The 9,834-nt window shown below is 31.9% G+C and overlaps 1 protein-coding gene across 2 annotated transcripts in view; it reads right to left on the bottom strand.

Moving 5' to 3' along the window:
- Positions 1-4,060: 4,060 nt before the first annotated feature.
- The window catches only part of Tomosyn (syntaxin-binding protein tomosyn), a 117,534-nt gene continuing 111,760 nt past the window's right edge, over positions 4,061-9,834 (bottom strand). For both annotated transcript variants that reach the window (XM_089592524.1, XM_089592530.1), the window contains one exon: positions 4,061-9,407. In XM_089592524.1, coding sequence (XP_089448650.1) covers positions 9,252-9,407 — 156 coding nt within the window. In that variant the 3' untranslated portion in view covers positions 4,061-9,251. The remainder of the gene's footprint in view (positions 9,408-9,834) is intronic.

Genomic DNA, 9,834 nt, shown 5'->3' with positions numbered 1-9,834 from the left:
GCAGACTTTGCGAGCCATACGAATGCCTTTTTATTTCCACGAGAAAGCATTGTCTCCTCTAAAAGTTGATCCATTGCCACTTGGTTTTTTTCATCCGGACGGAGAAAAAAGTGGTGGACATCGTTAACATTGCAATCGGTGTTTCTCTCTGGCTTATTTCCTTCTTCTCACCCTTGAGTATTACTGAATCGTTGAGTATATCGATTCTCCGAGATCACCCATCAGGCGTGTGTACACACGTAAGTGCACGCAAAGAGGCGTCGGTCAGCGAGCATAACCCGCCCACTACGGAGCTGTCCCGAATCGTTACATCTTCTCCCCTGCCCGTCCACGTCCGCTTCGTCCCTTGTCGCTTTTTCTTTTTTCCTCCTCCGCTCCGCTAGCTCCGTCTCCTTGGAAGACTATACATTTACCGTCTCGGCAAAGTGTATTCCTCTCCACCCCCACCCCACCCTACCTCCAGCTCTGACGTAGGTACTGTAGTTGCGGTGACGAGGGGGAAAGGGGCTGAGAGCGGAGCTGGTGAATACAAATCCAGCCGAAGCGCTGGAGTAGATTACCAGCCGCTCGGGAGCTTTGGGGTAGTTTACCTCCGGTCGAGTGGCCATCGTTGTCGACGTCACTTTTGTTTGCGCGGGATTCAAAAGGTGTAGGGATTTTTTTTTTTTTTTTTTTTTTTTTTTTTTTTCTTCACCAATAGCTGACTGTATGTCGTTTTCTCGTTGTGGACGAGGGATCAGTTTTTTTGCACCGGAGGGATTGTTACTTGTTGAAGCGCGTGAAGCTTCGGTCGGAGAAAATGTGCGAATGTATTTTAAAAGCTGATTCTAGGGTGTGTGGCTAATGTATTTTCCAGTAAATGACGACGTGTGACTGATTGAATTGAGAGTTTTAATCAAAACTCCCGTTGTGTTCCTTTATTGGTGATGGATAGAAAATTTGAACGTTTAGCAAAAAAAAGTTAATTTTTATTTTAAGTTCGATAAGTAGAAGCTTTTTTTTATTTTCTTTCCAGTTTCTAGTCTGCTAGTCAATAAAGCACAAACGCTATGGGCTCTTAAAACAAATCGTATGATTGAATCACTGATATTTCTTGACCCAATTGGAGCACGAACAAAAATCTAATATTCAAAACACTTATCTACAGTGCAGTCATAATTGAAATTCTAAAAATCTTCACAAATCTTCAAAATTTTTCGAAGCGTTATAGTTATAAAATATTTAGATCTCACTTGTCAAATCCTTTAATTTAATTACAGTACCAAAGTGGCTGTAGCAAAATGCAGATAATCCACCATTTTACTTTATATTGACTATGCATAGTTTATCATGCTCTATTCATCAAACCTTTCGCGTTGATTGTCAAGTTAGGTTTAGGATGGTGTTGAGCATCTTACTGTGTTCTACGTGCCGTTTTTATTTCATATTCATACCAATGAGGTTGTAAAAAAAAGGCCATGCCACTGCATGGTGGCCACGGCGAAAACTTACAAATCTCGAGTTATAAAAAATCTCAAAAGACACGTAATTTAACTTTCTACGAAATTTCAAATAGCGCGCTTTGCTGTCAAGTTTACTGAATTGAAACCCTACAAACGCCTAGATGGTCATAGACGGAGCTCGACCTTAGTCGACCCGCTCCGGATTCATTTTCTTGTTACATACTCTGTATATCCACTATGTAAACATCTTGAACACTTCTGATTGCTCACATGGCGAATATACGAGCCACTAACTTTGTGCAGAATATATATATACCTCACTAGGGGTACGTATACTTTGAATTAAAATTCTCAAGATTTATCTACAAATCATTACTGAATAATATTTTTTAATAATCAATGAAAGGGTGTTTTTGTTTATTAATACTATTTTAATTAAAGTGTAGATTTTTTTTACATTCAGGGGAAAACAGCATACGTAATTCGTATGGACACTTGGCTGTCTCTAACTATTAAGTGCTCGGTTGTCGATACCTTTAATTTGATATTGCAACGATAATATAATCAGTAAAAAAATTGAGCTTTCATAAAAAATCAACTGTACAGTACTGGTTGTACGAAATCAATACAACAACCAAAAATAAAATATCAGATATGAGACAACGATACTCAAGATCCGTGTAACCTCTTGATTCCAAAAATAAACTCAACAAAGTATCATGTATCCGATTCTAACGATGATTCACCAGACACCCGAAGAAATTTAGCGAGTAAAATTTCATCCCAGTTGACATGACAAACGCCGCAACTGCCCGAAGGTCCTCCTGAGACTTACCTATACAAGAAAACTTGGTCACCCCGTAGCAGCGCGCGCACACCTTTAGGCATCGTTATTCCCGCAGCCACAGCCCCCACATGAAATGTAGCCGTTGGAGTATAGTAGGTATAACCGTAGCGACGTCATGCGATATATTGATTGGGATGGACAAAGGTATGGGTGGGAAAAGTAGCCAACGAACGTTGTTTTTCTTCTTTACGGCGTGAATTCTTGCACGTCTACGTATAAATATCGTAGTATACGTTACTTTCTTTCCTTTTTTTTTATTGTTTATTTACACGGTTCTTTCTTTTACAATCTTTATTTTTCCCTTCTTTCTTTCCTTTTCTTTTTTTCTCATAAAGAGCTTTTTAAGGAATTTTATACTAACGGCTGAAATTTCTGTAATCGTCACCAAAAATATCAGTAGTATAATTTGTGACTTTTTAATTTACATCTGCAAAATTTCAATGTCCATTGCAATAATAAATGTTTTTCAAAAATGAATAATATTGCATGGACATTTGCTGAAGTATTTATAACTTAATAACATTAAAAATCTCAAGCAAATGTACGAAACGTAGATTAAAATCAGAAGTACGCAAACTTTGTTATTTTTTATTATTATTATTACTGTTAAAAAAATTGATTATCTAAAGTTTTATCGGAAAAGTGTATTTTTGGTTTACGTTTAGCTCCAACTTTTTTATTCAATTAACTATCAAGAAAGCCATTCCTATTTTCCAGAAGTTCAATGTACCTTTTTATTAGCTTTTGAACCGATCACTCGTTTAAATCCATATTTAAAATTATATGTCTATACCATTAAGATATTATCTAAGATTATATAGCTGTAAAATGATAAAGGTGATGTTAGGCACACTAACTTGAATTTTTGTTAGTTACTTTTGATAAAACTTTTTCAATAAACGTCATGTATACCTCAGAAGTTATTTCTAGAAAACCTTAAATCTAAACCATCCAAAATTTTAATGTATTTCCGACAAAATTATTGGTTCATATAGTTTTATTTAGATAGATCCTAAACTTTTTATTTTGTTTATCAACCCCCCTTTAACAGTATGGAATGTAACGTAGAAGTGTTAAAAGTTTTTGAGGGGTAAAAAACGAATAATAATGCATATATGTATATATATATATATTATAAATGAAACCATTAACACAAGAGTTAATTGTATGTTTTAAAAAATTATACATAAAATTGTATATTTAAAAATTAAATATAAAAACTGTATTTTATTTGTTTCAAATGAAGACCTTAAATAGCATAAATTGTACACACGTTACGTATAAATACACACTTTGTTTCAAATATTATTTTTACTGGATATCTAAAAAAAAAAATGTATTTCAACGTTAAAAAATAACGTTAATTTTAAAAATTTTATTACCGGTTGTATTTTTCCAGTAAAAAAAAAAAAAAAAAAAAAATGAGTTTTTCCAATTTTAAGTAAGGCCGTTGATACTAAATTAAGTCATGAACTGTGCTCAAATTAATGTTGACAATTATGAACAAATTTATTAATTAAACTCAAGTATTAATATATACTTACTTCGTTCACAGGCTTCTTAGGTGCATGTATAGATATTAAAAAATTATGATGAGTATATGGAATAAAAGCTAAATTGAAATCTTCAGACGTATTTATAGCAGTGATTATTAGAAAATTTATGAATGAGATGTGATTGCAATGTATTTACATCTAAAAACATGTGTAAAAAATATTGGTTAATCAAATGAGATGTATGTAAAAATTGAAGAAAAATAATTTACATCAGATACTTTCAAACTCATTTATTATCCGGATCCAAGTTACAGTCTGTCGTCAAGGCAGTACTTATACAGTAAAATGTTTTTAAAATTTGAAATAACAAAAATGACGAATAAGAAACAGTAACGTTGATAAATAAACAGTTTAACAATCTGAAGATTGTTTGACTAGTATTTCTGATCGATAACAGTGACGATTCTTTGTGTAACTAGATCAATAATCTTTCATCTTAGGTAATAATTCTATAACTATAATAATGCTCCACTAATGATGACAATAATGTTGTAATTAATCATAATAACAATAATAATGGTACTTTATTAATTAATGTGATTCATTAATTTCAATTTATATTTATGTATATCTATATGTATATACGAATACGTCAGTGTGCGCAAACAACGAGAGACGTAAGTGTCATCTCGGGCTTTGCGTCTTTATAACGTGACATTAAAATCCAAGCGCAGCCGAGCAAATTTCCCATCAGATTCACAACTTTCTTTTTTTTTATGTATACGTAAATATGTATTTATATTTGTGTATATTTGTGTGTACGTGTGGATATACATACTTTTCTTCTTTATGTATAATTTAACGAAAAACTATGAAGCAACACCGCGACAAGCATCATCTCTGCCAAGGTGATGTAACTTTTATTAGTGTCGTTTTTTAATTTAATAAATACTTTTATCTTAATTTTCTCTTAAACTCGATTTAGTTAGTTGTAATTTTTATAATTTTTTTTCACGATTTATTGTATCATCTGATCCATCGTAAATATACAATATTTATCTTGTCACCGAATCAGTTATCAGCAGAAAAAATAAATTACTTATTCTATCATACTTTTGATTTCACAACTTTGAATTTATATCCGCAAAAATCGCTGCATGAATTTTTTCATTAAAAAATTTAATTCTTCAAAGTTCCTGTTATAATTACTCTCTCAATGTTTTTCTGATCGTTCGTATGTTCACGTAATCGAAAGCTAACTTATGTAATTATGTTTTGAAAGAGATCAATTTGATTGAAAGATATTTGTAAGTATTCTGTAATTGCGCGTTTATGTTTTTGTATAAGTATATATATATGTGTGATCGCAAACGTAAAATTATAGGCGCCTGCATATACCTTGTCATTTCTCTGTGCACCGATGACACATTATTTTTCATTTTAAAAAAATACATTCAGCTCCCGTCGCATTATTTTTTTACGCACTTGCTTTTTCTGCTTCTATGTTTCTTTACTGTCTCAGGTTTGTTACGTGAATACAACGTGTCTCAGTTTTTTATCACTTCTCACTGGTTAGTGTTATAATACTTTCTTCGCTTCTCTGCTATGCTACTCAACAAATTCGATTACTTCGCTAGCTCACTTTTTACACAACTTAAACTCCCTGTTTTGCATGCCCTGTCACATTTTCCACTAAATGCAAAGATACAATGAGCTCGTCAATTTTGTACTATTTTAAACTTACACCTGAATTTTTACTAAAGAATTTACTTTTTTTTTTTTTTTGTTTTTTTTTTTTTTTTAATTTATTTATTCGTTTTACTATTGTACAATTAAAACGGACAACATTAAGCTTATAAAATATTGTCCGAGAAATTGAATACCATAACATTCAAGTAACTGCTTGAAAATTTGTAGTAGCTCAAGTTTTGCTTTGTTTTTCTCAAATATAATTTTGTTTTTAATTCATCTTGGGAGGGGAATAAAAACGTATATCGAATTTTTTTTTTTTTTTTAGTATATGTATGACGACTAGATTATTAACATCAACTATACAGTTATTGCTATATAAGCGACAATGTTTCAGGATCGTCGCAAGTCTAATCGAATTCGACGTGCGCTAGACCTTCAACGATCGGGAACTTTGTAAAAAACTAAATTTTGCCAAGCCAGCTCGCAAAATAACACATAATTTTATAACGATTTTCATAGCTCTGTATTGATACCACAACTACTTGAGTGACGTGTCTTTTCATTTCTCTTTAGTTTGACGCTCAATGAAATTTGATTCATACGTTGACTGTTATTTCATATTTTTCTCTGACCTTCGTTTTTTTAAAGTATACTTGTATTTTAATATACTAAAAATTGAATTATTTGAATCGTTGCAGTAAATAATAAATACATAAACCATAGGATCATTTTTATTTATTGCGATGCGCTGTATGACAATGATTATTCTTTGAAATGTTACTACAGTCCTAACCAATACATTTAAATTATTATGACTTCATTAACAACAATACATACATATGTGACATTTGTTATATAAACATCTATAAGTAGAAGATAAATCTCTTTGTACAATAATTGTTATATCTTTTTACACAACAATTAATAACCAATATGTTTTTCGAATTATTCGTGTAACTCTTACGTTCTGTAACAGAGGAAAAAAAAGTAATCAAACATAAATGACTTCAACGGAATGTTTTACAAAATATATGCGTTAATTTGTGTAAATATTCTCGCAGTTTAACTTCATACTTCCAGAAATATTAAAAGGAAATAACGTTGTTATGAAATTTTACGATTTCGATTGAGCTGTAATATCTATACTCTCAAATCTTTTGAATACAATCGTCATCTTTCTGTGTTTCGATCTAATCATTTGTATCGTACACACCGATTACCAGAGTCTCACTATGTGCGCACGGCGAATCCAATAGTATTTACAAACGATGCTGAAGTAGCATTATTCACGACACATTTTGTTTTCAAATAAATATTGTTATTTTTTTTTTATCCTCGTTTGACATACTGTTGCCTTCAGTGGCAGTACCGTTATAGAAATAACACATCTAGAAATAACTACGACTCTTTTCTCTGTCATATTTTTTTCCAATAGTTTTTGTTTCTTTAAGTAACTACAACCCTTTATGCTTTAGCATTACAATGTGCTTACAAGTATTTTTATATATATATATGTATGTAACATAATTTGCTTAATTGTCGCGAGCAAAGTTTAAAACACAAAAGTACCATGTATTATTTTTAAAACACACTTAACCGCAGCTACATTTATTGATCATTCTCATCTTAACTTTTCATTAGCGCTCGGTCACGAGTCGATTATTGTCAATACATTCGGAGTAGCGTCACTTCTGAGGCCTTTTTCACCTTAATGGTTTTTTTGTTTTCTTTTTTTTTTTTTTTTTTTGCTTTTTCTTGATTAACCTTTTGAAGCATAATAGTTAATTAATTATAATTAATAGTAATTAATGGTAACGTTAATTTTTTTTATTAGAAGAAAGAGGGTTCTGCTACAGTGCACCAAATTTTTTTTCTGTTCGAACGACGCGAAAACTCTATGTTGGTATCTTTTTATTTGTTCAAAAATACCACTAACCACTTATTTCCTTTTTCATTCTCTATAACTTTAGCGCGCATCTCTTTTCGTTTTCTCGTGTCAATTAGGTTGAATGAAGTGTTGCTAAGTCACGGTCCCCCGGTTATTACGTTGTGAGGTCGAGATTTATGTGCAAATATTATTTCTCAGTGGCCCTCGTGGCTCATAAAGAACCTTAAATTTTTCATTTTAACTATTGCAGTTTCACGTGTCTTTGAAAAATTACTGTAAAATTTAGGTGCACAAGCACCATGTCCACCTTAGATGTCCATCTGACGTCCGAATGGATTAACGTATTCCACTGATCTCTTAAGGTCGGCTGCATCTCCTCGTAATGCATAATCTACCGACAATTTTACAAAAAATTCACTGATTTTAATGTTAAATTACTTATGCATGTAGGATTTTTTTTCTATCGATTATTATCGAGTTAACTTATCAAAATGTCTCCTGGCAATTCATGTGCATTTATTTCGTATTGACTCGTGCTGCGATCATAATAGTATCATTATCACCCATTAATTTATTATTAATAAGTATCGTCGTTTCAAATCGTAAATTCATCCTTCCATACACGCACGCAACTCTCGAATCTTCATTATTCATAATTCATTTTTTTTATCGATCATTATTCATTAAAGATTATACATCCTATAATTATCATTTTACTTTTGTTTTTATATATAATATATGTATATCCTGTATTATTTTTTCATTAATCTTGCACTTATATTCTTTATTCCTTTTCTTCTTATACTTTATGCTTCATATGTATTTTCATGTGTGCGTGTAAGTGTCAACTTGTGTAAAATACGTTGTCATTGTAACCTGTATAATTCTTATATATTACGTAATTTGCTATGTTATCTATAGTATTTTTCCTTTCATTTCATCTTATATAATTACAACCATCTGATATTTTTTTTTTTTAACTTATTTAAATGTTCAAATATACTCTCTTACTCTCCGTCCGATTCGTTGGCAACATGATCTAAAAATCACTCGATAAAACCTCCCTTTTTAACGTTTAAAAAAGAGCTCACAACGCAATGCACTCGTATTTTAATGCCGTAAACACTCATCACTTTAATCTCAAGTGATCTGCCTTAACTCACATTCCTTGTTGAGAATACAAATTTTCTATCCTTTAGACAGTTTTCGAGCATTTCTACGCATTTTTTTCTAGTTTTCTCTCTCACGCCAGTAACTGCCATACACCGTCGTCACAGTAAATGTGTGCGTGAATAAAATTATTAGCTCATTTTGCTTGCCTCTTTTTTTTCTTCACTTCCATCATCATTTTAATTTTTTTCATCTTCTTATCCACGTATCGTCTTTTTTTTTTTTTTTTTTTTTTTAAATCTTTATTTATCATTGGTATAACCTACAAGCAAAATATTATTTGTATTTATGTATACGTTCTTTTATAACAACGACAGAACGCTGGAGATCCGCCAATTTATAAGGTAGAGTGAGTGTGAGAGAGAGAGAGAGAAGGAGAGAGAGAGAGGGGGGGGTTGAAGGCGCGCGAAATATTTACATAGTTAAAGTATCTCCCTCTCTCACTTTTTTATTGTTGTAATTTTTATTGTTTTTGTTTTCATATGCAAGGATCAAAGGGAGATACATGTCAAGTACCAGCACCTTTTCTTGATTCATGCATGAGTATACGCTTGTATACATCCATGCGTCGCGCATCGGCGAAAAACTTCTCGTCGACTTCCGTCAGCGATTTTTCAAGTCGTAACGCGACAATGATAGTGATAATCAAAGAGTAATTATATTGATTACGCGGTAGCTGTTCAACGGCCGCTAGGACATCTTCTTGGGTGTCGCTTTCATAGTTGGTACCACTTTTTGTCCTTGTACTTTTGCATGAGTTGGTGAGCCGAAGAGGCGAAATTCTCCGACTCGTTCATCATGCGGCCCGTGCGCTCCTCCAGCTGCGACAGCTTATCACCACGTTCCATTACCATTTGATGGGCCATTGCAACCTGTGGGCATTTTTTTTTCTCTTTATTTGTTGGCTGTGGATGTTGATTTTTTGTTTACCAAACTGTGGTTATAAGATATAATGATCTCGAAAATTTATGAAAAATGAATTTTTTGAATAATTTAATGATACGAACAATACGTAAAAAGTACAAAAAGTTTAATTGATAAATATAACAAGGAGAGTATTTTGATCATAACATACAGTACACCTGTATAAAATCATTAATACATGTTTTATTTCTGCAACTTCTACATCTTGAAATAAAAAATGTTTGGCACAAAGCTTTTCCAAAAACTTTTATTTTTTTGTATTGCTTCTCAATAAAAAATTTTAATGCTGTATTTTTAATTTTTTATCTTCATTTAATTTTACTATTTACCATTTTTACCTAATTAATATAAAATAAAATAGTATTAGTTACAAAA

The sequence above is a fragment of the Copidosoma floridanum genome, unplaced genomic scaffold (genome assembly GCF_036245765.1).
Source record: "Copidosoma floridanum isolate Cflo_tuat_1 unplaced genomic scaffold, Cflo_Japanese_pri ptg000001l, whole genome shotgun sequence".
Lineage (NCBI taxonomy): Eukaryota > Metazoa > Arthropoda > Insecta > Hymenoptera > Encyrtidae > Copidosoma > Copidosoma floridanum.
Note: the sequence above shows the minus strand (reverse complement) of the source record. Positions and strands in the feature narration are given on the sequence as shown.